The 19151-nt window shown below is 32.4% G+C and overlaps 4 protein-coding genes across 6 annotated transcripts in view; 1 reads left to right on the top strand and 3 right to left on the bottom strand.

Moving 5' to 3' along the window:
* The window catches only part of LOC105672889 (streptococcal hemagglutinin-like), a 59669-nt gene extending 51519 nt beyond the window's left edge, over window positions 1-8150 (bottom strand). The window contains exon 1 of one of the 2 annotated variants that reach the window (XM_067354492.1): window positions 6443-8150. In XM_067354492.1, the coding sequence (XP_067210593.1) occupies window positions 6443-6556 (114 nt within the window). In that variant the 5' untranslated portion in view covers window positions 6557-8150. The remainder of the gene's footprint in view (window positions 1-6442) is intronic. The other variant, XM_067354491.1, reaches the window with a different exon arrangement.
* Window positions 8151-8711: 561 nt separating this feature from the next.
* Window positions 8712-15279, bottom strand: LOC105672920 (transketolase-like protein 2). Of its 2 annotated transcripts, XM_012368196.2 has the most exons (9): window positions 15031-15273; window positions 12832-13073; window positions 11942-12087; window positions 11511-11700; window positions 11152-11386; window positions 10946-11089; window positions 10659-10832; window positions 10368-10583; window positions 8712-10287 (listed from the first exon to the last, which is right to left on the bottom strand). In XM_012368196.2, the coding sequence occupies exons 2-9, from the start codon at window positions 12921-12923 to the stop codon at window positions 9616-9618; spliced, it is 1869 nt and encodes a 622-aa protein (XP_012223619.2). In that variant the 5' UTR covers window positions 12924-13073; window positions 15031-15273; the 3' UTR covers window positions 8712-9615. The 2 variants fall into 2 exon arrangements, with proteins under 2 accessions (XP_012223619.2, XP_012223618.2); XM_012368195.2 differs by lacking the exon at window positions 12832-13073 and having other exon boundaries at window positions 15031-15279.
* A 362-nt stretch (window positions 15280-15641) lies between these two features.
* Window positions 15642-18091, top strand: LOC105672924 (Proteome of centrioles 1). Its single transcript, XM_012368201.2, has 6 exons — window positions 15642-15794; window positions 15960-16312; window positions 16388-16598; window positions 16679-16878; window positions 16957-17253; window positions 17374-18091. The coding sequence occupies exons 2-6, from the start codon at window positions 15965-15967 to the stop codon at window positions 17686-17688; spliced, it is 1371 nt and encodes a 456-aa protein (XP_012223624.1). The 5' UTR covers window positions 15642-15794; window positions 15960-15964; the 3' UTR covers window positions 17689-18091.
* Window positions 17972-19039, bottom strand: Atox1 (Antioxidant 1 copper chaperone). The gene is made up of 3 exons (XM_012368202.2): window positions 18799-19039; window positions 18646-18721; window positions 17972-18308 (listed from the first exon to the last, which is right to left on the bottom strand). The coding sequence occupies exons 1-3, from the start codon at window positions 18808-18810 to the stop codon at window positions 18178-18180; spliced, it is 219 nt and encodes a 72-aa protein (XP_012223625.2). The 5' UTR covers window positions 18811-19039; the 3' UTR covers window positions 17972-18177.
* Between the last annotated feature and the right edge of the window lie 112 nt (window positions 19040-19151).

Raw genomic sequence — 19151 nt, forward strand, 5'->3', positions numbered from 1 at the left:
ACACAGAAGCAAAATTATAGAATTGAAAATGCAGAGATTTTCACAGATTAAGCAGATAAATAATAGAACATGATTCATCACATCATCAGAAATATTTGCGCCAATATTTGAAAATGATAATAAATTGAGGTTGTCTGCTCCTTATCATTATTTTCTTTTAATAAGCTGTGTTGTGAATAATCAAACTGCAGAATATATTCACAGTGCCTCTCGGATGCGCTTTCAACGCAAGTACATTCCAGTGACATACGTGAAATCATGCGCTGCATTGTGTTACTAAGCAACAAGAGACAACTTCTCTGGAAGACTCTTGAGCTGTGCGCGGGCGAACAAGCGCAAAGTACGTAAACCATAAGGAGCAGATATGCGACACGAACTGAGAAAAGTAAACACCGTACCGAGCGCGCAGATGTTTAACCGTTAAATACGTAATTTAACTTTTCTCGAAAAACATTTTGTCGTAAATGTACATTACATCATCCTTTCGATATCATTGCTATTTACGTCCCAAGAAACATTTTCTTTCATAACATTTTATTAAAATTATGAATCACATTAGAAATAAAAAATATAATAAACACAAATTTCTTTACATAAATTGTAAAAGTAAAATGAGAAAATATTTCTGATATTTTCATTTTTAACAATATAAAAAGAATATATATAACGTATTATTATTTTGATTTGAGAATAGTCAAACATTTTGGAATAATATGCATTAATCAGAAAAACATGATGGTTTCAACCGTATCATTTTTAAAGAGAAGGTGCAAAACGAATTTAAATCTCGGGATGATCGATTACATCGCCCATTCACGTCATGAAAAATCGCACCGCTATTCCTGGGCTAATAACTTTTCTAATGGAAAGTGATAAAGTACTATTTTAACGCGTTACGTGTATTCGATAGAGACGGAGGAGGAAAGCCCATTAATGGTTTTTATGTAAATCTATGACTACCACACGATGAGCCAGCAAGACGTATTATATAATCGTTCAATAATATTACACGCGCGTGCTCGTCAGCCAATAAACAAGCATTAAATTTTCCAGCTGAAGGTTCCGAAATGAGCCGCTCCATTTCGAAATGAAATAAATTTAACATTGATGATGCAAAATAGCGACTGGAAATTAAATTATTTTTGAAAATAAAATGTTTCCTTTGTCATAATACCAATGATTAGGAAGAAGAAACGCGCAATCACACATAGAAATAAAGTAAAATAAAATTTTCTGTAACTAGATCGGATATATGAAAGAAGCATTACAAATTGAAGCTTATTTATTTCAAAATAATAGTAAATTTGGCATTATAATAAATTGCCCAAGAATTTCAATTTATCCTTCAACTGGAAATATACATGTTTGATAGTTATTTCACAAAATTGGAAAATGATGTCTAAATGTTTATATTAAAGTTTCGAGACTATAAAAAATATAAAAATAGATTTATATGCCACTTGAAAAATAATATTCTAATTTTGCTATATTATAAATTATTACTGACACTCCATGTTGTTCAAATTAATAAAACAGAGACCGTAAAATCGGCCTTTCCTATTTTCCTCCACGAATAATAAAATTCCTCTCATCGTGAATCACATGCTGTATAACTGCAGTTTTAATTGCGGAAATTCTTTTCAGAGATATTTCGAAGCAGTTTTCTCTCGCGTTGGATTTAACGTGTTATGCAATGTAGCATTGCAAAATTATTGTATTGTAAACATTGTTGCACGAAATAGTTCCCTTCTATGCGAAAATATATCGAATCTTCCGCCAGCCGTGAAATTCATGTTAGAATGTTATGGAAATATCATGTGGAAATATTATGCTCGCTCACTACTATATTATTGCTGTATAATACAATTATTATTTGACAGATGTTGAAATTAACATAAACTCGCATTGGATAATGTGAATATTTAGGATGAATATTTATCAGATATGCAAACAGAACATATTATATTATATTATGTTACAATAAATGTAGTGAATTAATGAATAATGTTATAGAATAAATGCACTAATTAATACTTTTATGCGAAAATATTTTAAATTTCTTTATATTTTCTATTTTTATTTCCTACCTCCTTTAGAGATAAAAATGAAGAGAAACGGAGAATCAATTAAACTTCACGTAACTATAATTAATATAGTTAAACTTCAACTTTAAACCATATCGCAATATAGAGCTTCGTGCAATATTGTTCTCGTGGATTCGAATTCTGTAGAAAAGCTTGCAAGTTATTGTTGCAACTGCATATTATCATCGCGGTATAATGCTATTATCGTACAGTGAGATTATAGCGTTACGATAAGATAAAGCGGTAGAGTTTACACATGGATTTATTCATCAATTTTCTTCGATTATCAGTCAGTAATGCCTATAAATGCGAGATCACACGCTTCATAAAAACAACTACCATCGTAATAAAATATCAATAGCAGTTATATTTAGCCCGCTACAATTTCCGATAAATTCAAGTAATAATCCACGACGATCTGCATAATCCTGACGTTGTTTTCATCCAATTGCATAAGCTTCTTTAACTACAAAACTTACTCCGTGTATATACATATAAAGTATCACACAGAATATCGTGATCCATTCGTGAATTAAATTATTTTTGTTTTATATTACTTCAAAGAGCAGATATTTTTAAACTTTCTTTTCAATAAAAAAAAGCTAGTTTAAATTTTATAGAAATTAAGAAATACGTGTTTATTTTTAGATTGTCAATTATTGTCATAATGTAAAATTTATTTATGATTTGATTTAGGAACCTTTTTAATTTATCATTGTTAAATAAAACTGAATAGATTAGCTAGACCCGACAAATTAGTCCCATTTCTCCTTTATAATTGCGTTTTATTACCTTTATTAGACTTTTGTATTTAAAGCAGATATACTTTCAAAGAGACGCGGAAAACAGAAGAGTAGCGAAATACGGAAAATGTAACTAAATAGGCCTAACGTTATCTCGCACGCGTACTGTCGCGTTCCGGGTCTGAAGCTTCAGGGAATCGACATTCCCGTATTCCGGAGAGCGTCTCGACTACGGCACATGACCTCAATACAGGTCATGTGACGTAATTAGAGATACAGAAACAATGCGCGCCTTTGCCGTCGTCATTCTATTAATGTCACTTAATCTCCGATCCCAATAATTACTCGCGGACCGAATATTGTATTGCCTTATAAGCGTCGCTATATGAATGCCCTGCCGGTATGTATTCAACGTGCGGTTCCGTGCAGTTTCGTTTCAATATCATCATATATCCTCATGTTTTAGTCATATATGGCATAATTAATTTATCAGTTTATTTCAATTAATAGAGAGCATAATAATACTACGCATGTTTCAATCGTGAATTTTTTGAATTTTGATAGTGTTTAATTAAATTCCTGACTTTAGGAAGAAAATCAATTCGCTAGCAAAAATTCTAAAGATACTAGAGAACTGTTCTTTGTTGCAAGAATCGATGATTTCTAATAATTTTATACTGTCAGGAGCTTAGATATTTTGTTTTATTATATTGTGTTTATATTGTATATTGTTTTTTATCATTTATATTGTATCAATATTATTTCTTTGTAAATTTTGATAATATTTTTACAAAAAAATGTATTTCTTCTAAAAATCAGCGTTTCAAAATTATTCCCACGTGTCTAAAAGATGCATTAAATTTTGAAACACACAAAATTCGTTATTAAAATTATTTTGTTTCAATTATTTCGTTTATGTTGCGTCTCGCATTGAAAACAAAATCGCTCGCATTTGTTTCTAAAACAATCGTACATCGCGCACAATGACTCGTGACAATGACAGAATTAATATGATATCTCGTTTCAATAAATTAATGCTACGTATTTCCGTCGCGCTTCGCGCTGTACATCTCCGTTACATTAAAACAACATACAGGTATTTACAGCAAGACAGCAGTTTCCGAGTAATTCTTCCTAATTGCCAGGACGGCGGCAACCTGCATCTAAAATGCATAGCAACGCGTGGCAGAATAGTTGATGCTACACGAAAATAAAAGTTTCTTTCCTTCTGTTAAATTTATCGTTTTGATAGAAAAATAAAATTTATGACAATAAAAATATCATAATATATCCTTTTAATAAAACTGTCCCAAATTAAAAATTAACTTGACAGGAAAAAATTTGTAAAGAAAAATTTAAAAAAAGCATGTCATAGATATTTTAAAGTTTCGACGAGAGTGCTGAAATTAATATTTATTTCCTCTGTGTGTGTGTGTGTGTGTGTTTTATTGTAATAATTATAAAAAATTTATACCGCCACGAACTATATCATGCAAAGTCAAAAGTAATGAGCTAAGATCGAGCGTGCTCTCATCGTCGTGAATTAAAATAAAAGGGCAAATGGTGCAGTAGGACGCGCGATATTAAAGAGGCCAGAGTGTCGGAAGGGGAATGATTAATCGTTGAGCAATCTCTCCCCCACGCATTCAAAAAAAAAAAAAAGAAAACACGCGTAGGCGAACACGAGAACAACTGATGGTGTGACATGTTTGCGAAATGTATCACACAATCTTGATCAACGGTTTATTTCTTGACTAATATGACACTTATTACGTATACGGCATAAATTCGTATACGCAATGCTCGGAGAAAAATGTTTAACCTTATCCCAGAAGAAAATAGTTTTATTAGAAATTAATATTATTAGTAATATATTATGATTTGAACATTTCAAAATTATACAACTAAATCTATGGCTAAGAATAGTTTTTGATGTCTGATTTATTCAGATATTCTAAAATTTCTAAGTTTTACTTCCATATAAGTAATTTGAGTAAAGAATTAAAAATTTGTAATTCTCACATGTAACATTTTTTTTAAGAAAAAATCAATTTCTTGATATGTTGAATTAAATAATTTTAAATGTTTTGATAAAAGACTTCTTTAAGTATCATAGTCAGTAACTTTCAATGAGTCAAATAATATCTACTTATAGAATGGTAAATAATAATTATATTTTTAAAGATTGCATCACATATTAAAGTATATGTTAGCAATATAGTATTTGATAAAGAAAATCGTCATATATGATAATTTTAATAAAAGAAAAATAATATATAGTTTATAAAATTTTCCATCATAAAAATCAATTTCATGCTCCAATAAATAGCTTATGCAATAATGTCACAATGTATTTTTATATTTCCTTATATAGAAGGAAATTGATATGTGTTCTTATCTTTATGAATGAAACATATCAATAAGAAAAAAAAAAAAAAAATTTTTTCCCATTTGTGTTGTAATATATGCTTAGATATAACAAGCCTAAGATGCAATGCATGTGAATAGATAAGTTTTTATTTGTTTTATAAGTAATTATTGATATATCTGTTATTTAACATATGCAGAGTTAAAATACAAAAGAATAAAAAAGTATATAAATATAAAAGTTTTGTAAAAAAAAAATAACATTACAAACACAAGAAATAGCTTCTTTCATTATTTTGAATAAATTACCATATTCTTGACTTAAAAGTTTAAAAGTAAATTTGATTCTAGAAAAGAAAAAATTACACCACTGACCTTTCAACATACATATAGTTAAATGTTATTCTGTGTATCATAAATGCATCAGCAAAAGGTAACATTTTCTAATATTATTTTCTAACACAAATCTTATTCTACATAAGCATGAAAGAGACTACATGCTCTGTGACATCTCAATGTGTTTAATCAACATTGACAAACATAATCCATGGATATACAGATAGTAGAGATTATATCACAGGACACCTCAATGTGCATAATCAACATAAACCAGCACGAATGCTCTATGTATTCATGAATGCACAAGAAGAGAGGATTCACATTGACCAAAATCTTAAATGTCTAATTGACAATATTTGGACATGAATAATATTGAATATATCTGTAAACATAGCAGATGTGTGTTACATCTCTCAGATCTTACATTCAATTAATGCATCCAATTAATACTAGTAAATATAAATACAGTGTATCTATAAATATAAGAAAAGATTAGGATTTCCATGTGCATGATCAATGCTAATAAATATGCTTCAAAGGAGTAAGTTACACATTGCATAGAATCTCAATAAGCTTGATATTGTTCTAATATGAATGCTACTTGCGCAGCGACAGACACATACACGAGAAGAGGTTACGTACTGTGAAATCTCAATATGTCTAATCAACATTGACATGCAGGGATGCGCTGTGTGTCCATAAATACAAAAGGCAGATTACATCGCGCGTAATCCTAGTGTGCATAATCGGCAAATAGATAGTGTTCGGTGCATCTACGGATGCATAGAGAGAAGAGAGGTTACATCTAATGTCCGCGTACACTCGTGCCGCTCGGGCCGCGCGAGAAGTGCGGCGCGCGCGCGAGCGAACGTGAACGCAAGCGTTGGAAAATGTGCGTATGGTACTCACCGTGTGGCTACCATAGGACCTAGGATGGGTGGTATTGCTGCCGGAGGAAGGGGTAGACACGGTGGTGGCGAGCCGCTGTGCTGTCTCCGCGCGACGAAGACGATGCGTAGACATCAGGCGGCACGGGACGCACCTCGTCGACTATGCCGCTCGTCGTACACACAGGCACCGCGCTGCACGCACGTATACGCGCCGTCATCCGGCGACGGTGGTTTAAAGCAAACGCGAAGGAAGGAAAAACAAACTCGAGGGAGAACGGGACGACACCCCGATCGCACACTCGTCGCCGGATATTTCGTCACGAAATTCCGGGAAGCGCACCAGGAAGCGTATTCCGGCAGCGGCGGATTAATATGGCCGTCTCTCGGTTGACACGGAGGCTCGGGTCGCGCGTAAAAGCGAGCGGCTGTAACGGTGGCGGCAGCGGCGGTGACGGCTGCTCGGTATTGCTGGTACGACAACGACAGCTACGCACTGTGCTGGCAACCTTGTAGCTCGCATACGACGCGCACGCATTTGTTTCACTCGCGGGAAACTACCACGCACCACCCACGATCATGACGACTTAGCTGAAGCTTAGCGCGATGAGATACACTCGACATTCGCGTAATCTCATTCTCTCCCTCTCTTTTTCTCCCTCGCCGGATTTTTTTCACGCGCGCAGCGACCCGGTGATGCCTGTCCGCTTAGCTCCTTGCGTTGCTTCCTTTTCGTTCGTTCTTATCCTCTTCGGCGATGAAACACCGATTACGTGATCTCTCTTTCTCTCTCTCTCTCTCGCTCCTTTCACGTAAACGTGTGTCCGACGTTTCGGGCTTCGTTTTTAATCACGATAGGCACGTTCCTTGAGAGCACTCGCTCCGTATTTCTTTCTTTCTCCAGTTGGCTGTCCGTCTCTCTTTCTTTCGTCTCTTCTCTCTCGCTCCCTCTGGCCGTTCTGTCGTCGGCCACTGTCGGGCACACCGAGGGAGAGAGACACCGTGCAGTCGCACGAATCTACCGCACTCGACGGATCAACGGGCACCACCTTTGCTCTTGTTCTCGTTCTCTCGTCCGTTCGTCGCCCGCGACGATGCTCGACGACACGACCCACACGGCGTACGCGGTCACACGCACGCACGCACGGTTATTTTCACGCTGCGCGAGGACGTGACGCGACCTCGGTGCGAACGACAACGTCAACATCACCACCGTACGCTTTCGTGGCGGCCATCTTTTTCGGGGATACGATGGCGATACGTGAATCACGGAACGCATGCGCGTACTTGGGTGTAATTGCGCGAGGGCGCTGCGCTCAAACTGTGTTGCGTATGTTGTATGAAAATACATGCGAATATACCAAGCGTGGATACAGCAATATATTTAAAAATATATGAAAATCAAATATCAAGTATTTTAAATCATATAAACTATAGTATCGAATAAAATTGTTGATATCTCTTATAACTCAAGCCAAAAATATATCTATCTAGAAAAATATTTTGTTTTTTTATACTTTCCAGGAAATTTTATATACTGTTTTAAATTTAAAAAATTAAAGGTTATACAAGTTTTGAAACATCTTGTATGAGTACAATAGGTATCCTTGATAAGTTCCTGATGAATAAACTAAACACAAACAAACTTTATATACGCGATCGTCATGCAAACGTACACCAGCATAGAAAGGAACAAACTACGCACAAATATAGACACAGTACTACCAACTACCTTGACGAATGAATAGCTGATTGGACGAAAGGAATGTAAAATCATGGTGTTCAGTAGGGAATTTTGAAAGCATGTCGTTTGTCCAAAATATTTTAACTAACGATATCATGAGAAATTACACTATAGACACACGTTTGCCAACAGTAATTTTTAAGGTGCCTCTTTATGTTAAAATTAAGTGTCGAACGTCAGCGTAAAAAGGCACCTTTAATTCGCTATACAGTCTGTGATACACACACTGAAGTTTATATAAAAAATTAGTAATTTCAAAAAATAAAACAAACATAATTTGCTAAAAACTAAAAACGAAAATTAAACGCATGTATATCGCATATATCTATGCACGTTTAATTTTCTCAGCCTAAATTAATCACGGAATTAAATTTTTATTCACTCAAAATTGCTTTGATAAAATTAAAACGCAAAAAATTATACTTTCAATAAAGATATACATTATAGCCAAATATGATCCGTTCATATATTAAAAGCTGCAGGATTAATATATTAATAAGATTTTTTTATTTGTTTAATGGTTGGCCAAAAATAATCTTAATCTAAATACTCTGAAAATATTTGCCCATTTTTTATTGAAATATATAAATTCCGTTCAAAAAAGTTGTGCTGTAAGAAACTGTAAAAATACCAAACAAAAATACCGCTCCTTAGTTCTTTGACACACATATATCAGCAAAATAAATCTATATCCTTACAAAAAAATAATACACCTAACATACATGTTTTAAATTTCATGAATATATTAATTTTCTTTTGATATCAAAATTTTTGTTGCACATAAATAAAGAATTATTTCATAAAAATATAACATTGATAGAATAACAAATTTTTTATAATCTTTTCATAAATAATTTATAAATCTAAAAGAATGGAATAGACTGCTCAATGGCAAAATAGAATCAATTTTCTCCTATTTTTACTGGATGTTTTATAATAATCTAATAATTTTGATATTTTATTCTTTCATTTTGTGCAACAAAAACAAATATATTTTTAATATAAAACGTCAAATATATCGAATATAAAATTTTCTTAAGGAATAAATTCCTTCCTTATATCATAAAAATGTATAAACTTGTTCACAAATTTACTCCTGTATAAATTTTACATGTAAAGATACTTTTCAAAAAATAAACGTCATTTTTGCTTAGATAAATGCCTATCTAACTATTGTTAGGCATTTCAAAAGACAGAAGTTTGAAGATAATTAAGTCGTTAAATTGTAATTTGAATATAGATTTTCATATACCTTTAAACATCAAAAATTGAATTCTGTCAAAATTATATGAATTTTAATCTACTTTATAGTTTTATAGGCGCTTTAAAGATGGAATGTTTCATCACGTATACTTCGTCGAGATTTGTGCTTTGAAAAAATAGGTAGATTTGTTATTTGTACATAGGCAGCTCTTCGTTGATCTCACCAGCATGATCTCTAATCATAATGGCTAATATTTTAAAATCTCCTGTATTGCCGTGACGATATTACGGGCACTAATGCCGTAATTGTTGAGAAGCACCGTAGGCGGTCCAGAACGCGGTATATCTTGTACAGCCAGTTTCTTCACTATTATGTTTTTCTCCAAACTAACTGCGGATTGAACCGCTTCTCCCAGACCACCTTGCGGATAATGATCTTCAACAGTGATAATTTTGCCGCCAACTTCCTTGGCATTCTTTATAATTGTTTGCGCATCAATGGGTTTGATCGTGAATGGATCAATCACGCGAATAAATAGTCCAGCCTTGGCCAATTCATCGGCCGCCTTAATCGCCTCATGTAATGTTACACCAGCGCCGATCACAAGTACTTGATCTTTCGGGGATGATTTGACCACCTTGGCTTTACCAATTTCCAGCGGCTCATTATTGTTGTACAAAACCGCCGTAGCAGGACGAGAAGTGCGAATGAAGCAAATGCCTTTGGTATTTGCTGCTAATTCTACGGCGCGCTCCGTTGACACAGCGTCGCTGGGATAAAAGATAGTGGAACCTGGTACCGTGCGGAACATCGCGATGTCTTCCAAACCCATCTGCGAAGGACCGTCTTCACCAATAGACACGCCGCAATGCGAACCAACAAAATTTACATTTGTCTGAGATATCGCACCCATACGAATCTGTATCGAAAATTAACAATGCATTAAAATCTATTCTTTCATTATCATGCGTAAATTTTCATAACTGATTTGCGCTTTACCTGATCAAAGGCACGCGTGAAGAATGTCGCAAAAGCGGACACGAATGCGACAGCACGGTCTCTACAAGCGGTACCAATCGCAACACCCACAACATTTTGTTCAGCAATAAATCCTTCGATAAATCTAGCTGGATCAACTGCTTTTATCTTATCAGCATAAGTAGAATTCTTTGTATCACCGTCAAGAGCTATGACACGAGGATGATTCTTCGCCAACTGTGACATCACAATAAAAGATACAATTTAAAAAATGTATTTCATAAACATTTATAGTGCTAAAGATATACAAACCTTCGCAAGAGCTGTGCCATACGCCAATCTGGTGGCTACTTCTTCACCTAGCTTGTAATTTGGAGGTGAAGCTAATTTAACGTTGCTGATATCTACAAGAGGAGCATCTTCTACAAGTGGCTTTTGTGGGTGTAATCCAAGAGGACCGGAATTTTTCAAAAGTCCTCGCAGATGCTGTAAATTATAAATAAATATTACAATTAATGGATTAAACACTAAGATACGCACAATAATAATTAAATGGATTATTAATAATTAATATTATATTAATGTTAGTTATAAGATACCTGGATAACTTCATTTGCCTTATTACCCAAAGGCTTGCCATGCCAATTTTCTAGATCTTCGACTTCAGGGAAGTTTTTGCCCTTAAAAGTCTTAGCTAAAATGGCAGTGGGACGTCCTTTCGTATTTTGTGCTTCATGGAAGGCCTTAAAAATAAAATTTCGTTAATGTCTATCTTTAGCTTGCTTAATATAATAATAAAACTTACTTTTGCCAATTCTTCAACATCATGACCATCTACAACTAAAGCATTGAAACCAAAGGCCTCTAGTCTTTTGCGATAAACTTCCATATTATGTTGCAGTGAGGTCGGCTCGCTTTGTCCAAGACGATTGATGTCAAATATGGCACAGAGATTATCCAACTTATAGTAGGATGAAAAATGGAGAGCTTCCCAAATGGAACCTTCTGCCGCTTCTCCATCACCAATCAAACAATATACACTAAAAGATAGATAAATATATATTATCATTACATTATTATGCAAGCAGAAATATGTTTGAATATGAAGGCAGATTCTATTATTTAATAATAGAAACCATTAGTTGTTAATATTAAATAACATACCGATAACTGGCTTTATCGTAATTCTTTCCGACATAAGCCATGCCAGCGGCAATGGAAAGGCCTTGTCCTAGTGAACCAGTTCCTACGTCCACAAAATTGAGTCTTGGCGTAGGATGACCCTCCAAATCGCTATCAAACTTTCTCAAGTTCAATAATTCGTTAGCTGGAAACAAGCCTGCTTCTGCCCATGCTACAAAAGTAAAATATGATTTGAAATGCATAAATTTATTTTTCTATAAGTATGTGGTGAGTATTAATAAATATTCGATTAAACAACAAATTACACTACATAATTATAAAATGATTAAATCAATTACATTAATACGATTAAATTATATTAAAATGTTTAATTAATAACACTGTATTTATCAATAATACCAAACTGATGACTTTAATAAAACAATATAATTATTTATCGGCAATAAATTTACCTGCATAAAGAATTGGAGCCGCATGGCCTTTGCTGAGGACAAATCTATCATTGTTTGGATCGCGCGGTGTTGATACCTTGTAACGCATTGTATGGAAAAAAAGAACAGACATAATTTCTGCCATCGACGAACATGATGTTGGATGCCTAGAACAAAACAAAATAGAAATAAATGTAGAATTAAATAAACATATAATTAATAATTCAATTTCGATGCCGATTAATAAAAATATTTAATTTTTTTTAAAACTGTTTCGTGTTAATGATAAGTCCGTTCACATAATCGAACGATATCTGTTTTTCTAAAATTATTTGCTATCGTTGCAAGGTCAAAGTATGGATAAAGCATCTACCATCGTCAGAGTATCAATCTTCGTGTATATATATATATGACCTTAATGGAGGTCATTCTGATATCCAGGAATGATAAACTCTTATAAAATATGTTACAAAATCTATTTTCTCTCTTACCTTACTCTGCAAAATTTTCTTTAAATATGATTGAAGACGTCTTATAAATAATTTCTCTTGGACATTTTTAGATCTTTATATTAAGAAATTATAATAATTTATCACATAGATGTATACAAATAAAACATGTTGTTGCATATCATGTATTGAATCTTACAACTTGTTCTTGAATGAAAATTAACTTCAAATTAATTAGGAAATCTATCATTGAGAGAATAATGATGTTAAATCTTGTATAACTTGTCTAACGGAGCTTAACTACTTGTTATAAAATATTAAAGATAATATGTCTCGTTTGAGAGGTCTGATGTTTATAGAAAGGTGGTGTATCGTTTGTAATTGATGTTTGTAAAAAGAATTAATTATATATATAAGAACGTTAATTTGTTATAGAAATAGTTTGTAATATTTTTGTCATACCCGCTTTTTGATGCTTCAGTTGCTTGTATGCACTCGATACGCAGCTTATTAGCGAGATCTTGGAGTTTTTCCATGTTCGTATCTCGTACCATTGTGAATTAAATTACACGTGGGTCTTAAAATCTGCGTCGTGGCGTCGGGACAATGAGCGTTCGATCGCGACTGCTGGCGAGAAGAGTCCCGGCAAATGAATTGACTGTGCGAATATCTCCCTACCTCTTCGGCTCGTTACATGACGTCGACTATATAGGGTGTCCCGAAACATAAAATACATGCGACTTGCATACAACGCGAAAAATTGATAAGAGCCCTTTCACATTGAGCAATTTCTTTTTATCAAATTTAATGTTTCAACATACCAGTTTCCACTAAAATAAATATTTCTTGTAATTTTTAATTGATACTTTAATGCCCTTACATTGCTTGTAATTAATTATATTTATCTTTGCATTTTTCTATTGTATTTTTACTCTTTTGATTGTTTCAATATTTCGTGACTTGGAAATGTAAACTGCGAACGTGCAAAAATAAAGATTTTGTCATTTTATTTTTACCAGTTGCACTTTGGAATCGATCAATAAAACATGTAAAACGATTTTACATCACGATGGAGTCTTTATAATGTTTGTCGCAAATTACTGCATATTAAGTTTGTAATTTAGGTAGATACATTTTATATAAGCAAATTTTTATTATGTGTTCTATCCGTGAAAAAAAGTTTAGTGAATGTATTACTTTGTTAACGGTTTTTTACTTTTCTAAGAATTATGAGAATATAATTATCTATTTTATACACTTTTTGTAATTAAGATTATCTTAATAAATCTTGTGCTATATACTACAATTTGTGCAATTTATTTTTATCAAGATATTCGTTGTTCAAATTTTAATTTGCCAGCAAACATAGTATACTGCTATTACCATATTCCTTCTATCGCGTGACCTCGGCGTAATACAAGCGCATAATTCCTTCACTTCTTTTTGTGTGTATCTTTACACAATCTTCTACAATCGTGTACAAAAGAAAAAAATACCGTAAAATGAACGTGATTCTTTATATTCTTTATGATACATGTGGAATATTTTTTCTGTTATTGCATAATCGAATGATTTGTATCATTAAGTTTACGATTAGAAATGTTCATTAAATAGAATTGTGCAATAAATAATTACATATAATTAAAATTATTTTATATTTATTTTAGAACGTTTTTATAAAATTTGTATTAGGTGTATCACACATTGGCTAGCGAAATTAAGATACCAAAAACGCTAGTCACAATGCGTGAGAAAATGCTAACAGTTCTCATGTTGAAAGAACTAATGAGCTAGCGATTTTTGAAATTAGATTACGGTCGGTGCATTCCACAATGATAAAAAAAATCAAATAAATTTTAATTGGGTTGGTGAAATATATAGTATAAATTTCATACACAAGTAATAAAATGTTATATTATATAATAGTTTGTTCGAAATAATTAAATCGTTAATTGAAACAAGTATTTTTTATCTCGGTAAAAAAAATGTTTTTTGCATGACTACAAGATAAAAATCCAAGCTAAATAAACTGAAATTAAATCAATTTTATGTTTATTCTAAAATTATTTTCTTGGAAACTTCTTTCATCCGCTTTTATCTTATTTTACATTTAAATAATAAAATATTTTTAGAGATCAGAATAACATAAATATGGAATATGGAAAAATGATAAGTACAAAATCAATGATGTCAGAGATCGGATATTCGTTAAATGCTGATTAGCATTTTGTAGTTAGCATAACTTTCGCGGTATTTTGACCTCTAATAACTAATTATGAATATCTCAGTTACATTATACGTAACTGGCATGATGCTCTTATCAAGAATTGCAGAAATATATATATAGATCAAGTATGTAAAGACGTCTATTTCTTTCAAGACATAAATCTTTAATTTATGATTCTATTTATTAGCGTGCAAAAAGCGTAATATATCACAGCCAGTCATAACATTCCAACAAAACGCAATGATTATCTTGACCAATAGCATTTTTTATACATCCCCAAATTTCCGAACCTATAATTACATCATTATCGCATAATCATACGACACGTTTTCGCTTATCATCATCCGACCGACAAGGATATTACTGTGCCGGTTGCAGTTATTAAGTAACCGCATTCATTATCGTTCGATTGATAGCAGCGGAGAAGAGCTTACCCGGATTTGCTGGCCTGCGTGGCTTCGATAGAGTGAATTCTCAACTTGTTTGCGATATCCCGCAATTCTTGGATGGTTTTTGATTCCGGCTTATGGTAATTCGCCATTTTTTTTATCGGTGCGTATCTTCGACGGTGCGCTACTTTTTCAATGATCTCCACAAAATGCAACGTACGTACACGAATGAACGTGCAACAAGTAGATTCGCGCGAGCCGAACGTGACCGAGCGTGACGATTGTGGATGCAGTTCCGACCATAGAATAATAATTGATAGATCTGGAATAATGATTAATTAGAAAATGCTATTTTCAATGGAAGAGCATAATGGAAGATTTACACCGTTTTCGTAATCTGACATACGACATCCGATATCCAATAGAAAAATTCATTTTCTAAGCACTATTATAGCACTAGACATAACAACTTTTTATTGGATATCATCATTTTATATGACGCAGTATGAATCCTACATAAGGCTATCAGTTTAAAAACTGTAAAATTAAGCAGGTTTTAATAAAATATCTCATCGTCGTTAAAAAACTTACATATTACTCAAATAATTACGTATTGAAATTTTGTCATGTGGAATTATTTTAGTCGTTTCTTAAATTTATTTCTTTTAGACTTCATTGACCAGAGTAGTTGACATCTGTTCGAATTAAACATCCCATGTCGCATACTGTTTTTGTATAGAAAGTAAACCGTCAAATGCCGAGTATAATGACGTTTAGACGCATCATATAAATTTATGTCAAAATATTTTGTATGTATAATAATTATTTTAGAAATTATCCTTCAATTATCTGTACACAGATTATTTAAAATTAAAAAATGTTATTAAAAATATTAATCACATCTAGTAAACTAGTATTGTTAGCTGTATATCCATACTACTATGATAATTACACTGTGATAATTATTTTGCTAGGAGCAATGGTAGAGACTGCCTGCGATCCTACATTTGAGAGACATTTTAAAGGTCATAAAGATGGAATTACTGCTTTGTGCTTTCATCCAAATGCTACTCAACTCGTGTCAAGTAGTCTGGATAAAACATTATTGGTATGGAATTTGTCAGAATTAGTGAGAGCTTACAGATTTATAGCTCATAAAGATGGTATTTTGGATGTGTGCTATGCACCATCTGGAGAAGTTATAGCCAGTGCTTCCAAGGACCGATCTGTGAGAGTTTGGGTTCCTAAAGTTACAGGACAATCACTAGACTTTAAAGCTCACAGTTCAGCTGTAAGGTCAGTGCAATTTAGTCCAGATGGAGAAAAGGTAACTTTTGTTTTAATCAATTATTAATCAATTTAAGTGTCTTTATAAATAATTGAAATTGTTCAATATGTTTAGTTACTTACTGCATCAGATGACAAAAGTATAAAGCTATGGATGGTATGTCAGAGAAGATTTCTTATGTCATTTAGTGGGCATACAAATTGGGTTCGATGCGCTAAATTTTCTCCCGATGGTAGATTGATAACATCCTGCAGTGATGATAAGACAATAAAAATATGGGATATCATTAGTGGAAAATGTGTTAAAACCTTTAATGAGATAAAAGGTTTGTTAAGTATATCTATTATTATCTAAAGTATATTGAGTAAAATTAAGAACATTTAGAATAATATTTTAATTAATTAGCATGTGCTACATATGTGGAGTTTCATCCAAGCGGTGCAGCTATTGGTTCAGCAAACATGGGTGCATGTATTAAATTATATGACTTAAGAACAGGCTCTTTGTATCAGCATTATGCTGCTCACAAAGGACCTGTAAACATGATCAAATTCCACCCAAAGGGTAGCTTCATGTTGACAGCTTCCAATGATTCTACAATAAAGGTATTTTTTTGAATTCATAACTCTAAATATTTCAATAAACTATTTTTGTATCTATTGATACTAAGAAATGTCTAATAGGTTTTAGATCTATTAGAAGGTCGACCAATATATACTCTAAAGGGACATGCTGATAGCGTAACATCGATAACGTTTTCACAAGATGGTGACTTTTTTGCTTCTGGCAGCGCGGATCGACAAGTGTTAATGTGGAAGTCTAATTTTTGTAAAAATGACAGATACTTTAAATCCTTAAGAAAGGTCCCTGAACAATCAATACCTTCTGGTAGCAAACAGGAGTCTGACAGTGAAGATAGAAAGTCATCTACAAACAGTGACAAACATGAAGATATGCAAGAGGAGCAGAATCAAGAAACAGTAATAAACTGATGTGAATATAGTGCCTTAAGTTATAGAAAGTAACAATAATATTATAGAAAAAACGAAGTGCTATTTGTTAAATTATATTAGATTCATTTTTAAGATATTATATTTCAGGATATATTAGATGCATTAGAAATGTTGGATTTAGAATCAAACAGAAGTTATTGTAAAGGACCCATAGCTGAGATGCCAACAAAAAGTATAAGCAGAAAGATCGAAGTGATCAACTTGAAGAATACTATATCTTCTGAAAAAGGTCGTGTAATAAACATCCCAGTTTCACAAGATGATACATTGCTATGTATGTATTCGTCTAGTCAGTCCGTTAAAGCAGTAGAAGCACTTCGTGATCAAGTCCAATCATTATATGACACTGTTAACATATTAGAGCAACGTTTGACAGTATTAGAGGAGGAACTTAAAAAATGAATTTATATTATCTTATATATTTTATCTTTGTCATTAGATATTAATGATTAATTAATGAAATAATATACCTGTGTGTTTGTGTGTGCCATCTTGACAAATAATTTATACTTTCCGAGCAGAATTGACGTGAGTAGAATTTGTAATATATATTATAAATATATGTAATATATATTATAAAGATTACCGCAGCTTGATAAATTTTATGATTTATTGTAGACAAAAAAAAATTCAACACTGTTATAAATTCAAAATCTAGTTTGTAATATGCATGATACTTATGAAATGTACTTAAAAAAATAATTTTATTATTTAAGGTTCTAAAAAGAAAAATATTTTACATTTGTATACAATATGTGATTATATTATGTATTATATCACATATTACAATATGTGATACAAAGTATGATTAATTTTATCAATTTTGAAAAAATGTATTATGTATCTGACAGTACAGACACAGCATCTGTTATAATTACACCATAAAAGTTTTCATTTTAGTGTCCTTAAATATTGGCACGTTTTTCCTGTTTTTTTAATTGTCTCCAAAATCTCATCTGAACTGAGTCCAGTAGTTACAGATACCTTCTTTCCTTGCAAGTCAATCTTGAAGTCCTCGATAGCTAAAAATATATTGAAATAGTTACTAAAATATAAGTTTAAACATAAGTTGCAATATTATATTTGCATCTTTTTTATTAAAATTATAATTATATATTATGTTATACTTTTCTTAAGTATATTTTATTTGATATCTTAATTTCTTTATATATTTAATATTTAGATTTTTTCTTATGTATCAAGATATATTTAACCTCAATTTATACATTGGATCAATTTTTATCAAAGAAAATAACGGCGTCAAGAAGTATTAATAAAATATTATTTACGAAATGTTACGTACCAAAAGATTTTTGTAGTTACAAAATTATTGAAAGTATTTTCATGTATTATACATACCTGTTTTTTTCTTGAGCACATTCTCTACAGCATTCGAACAACCTTCGCATGTCATTTCGACACTGAATTCGTGTACCTTATAAATAGACTATTTATTAAACATTCTCTATTTCTTAAAATTTGTTTAAAATAGAAAGATTATTTTGACGTTACCTGAGCTGCCATAATGACAATACGCGTTCGAAGTTTGACGTGGCAGATGGGTTATTTCCAGATCAAGTGATGGAGGATCCTATCAAATAATGTGTAGAGAAGTCTTATCTCTTATGTACTAACAATAAGATAATGTTTATATTTATCAAATTTTGTCAGTTTCTGATTTCAAAGTCATGTAACCATATGTTAGCCGGAGTGACTAATGACTTTCATCTGATAAACACAACAACGTTTCTCAGAGAAGAGATTTAATTTATGTATCAATGTGTTTAATATTATACGGTAAGATATTGATGAATTATTTTGTGTACAATGATTGCTGTTTAAAGAGATTTATAAAGATAAGGAAG

The sequence above is a fragment of the Linepithema humile genome, chromosome 4 (genome assembly GCF_040581485.1).
Source record: "Linepithema humile isolate Giens D197 chromosome 4, Lhum_UNIL_v1.0, whole genome shotgun sequence".
Taxonomy (NCBI): Eukaryota; Metazoa; Arthropoda; class Insecta; order Hymenoptera; family Formicidae; genus Linepithema; species Linepithema humile.

What these genes read in the sequence shown, in the direction of transcription:
- LOC105672920 (XM_012368195.2), bottom strand. Translation starts at nt 15,137, where the DNA reads ATGGCGAATTACCATAAGCCGGAATCAAAAACCATCCAAGAATTGCGG. An exon ending in ACGCAGGCCAGCAAATCCGG is followed by an intron (nt 12,088 to 15,030) that starts GTAAGCTCTTCT and finishes GTTTTGTTCTAG; the next exon opens with GCATCCAACATCATGTTCGT. An exon ending in ATGTTGAAGAATTGGCAAAA is followed by an intron (nt 11,090 to 11,151) that starts GTAAGTTTTATT and finishes TTTATTTTTAAG; the next exon opens with GCCTTCCATGAAGCACAAAA.
- Atox1 (XM_012368202.2), bottom strand. An exon ending in TGTGCTCAAGAAAAAAACAG is followed by an intron (nt 18,309 to 18,645) that starts GTATGTATAATA and finishes ATATATTTTTAG; the next exon opens with CTATCGAGGACTTCAAGATT.
- LOC105672924 (XM_012368201.2), top strand. Translation starts at nt 15,965, where the DNA reads ATGGTAGAGACTGCCTGCGATCCTACATTTGAGAGACATTTTAAAGGT. An exon ending in TTAGTCCAGATGGAGAAAAG is followed by an intron (nt 16,313 to 16,387) that starts GTAACTTTTGTT and finishes CAATATGTTTAG; the next exon opens with TTACTTACTGCATCAGATGA. An exon ending in AACCTTTAATGAGATAAAAG is followed by an intron (nt 16,599 to 16,678) that starts GTTTGTTAAGTA and finishes TTAATTAATTAG; the next exon opens with CATGTGCTACATATGTGGAG.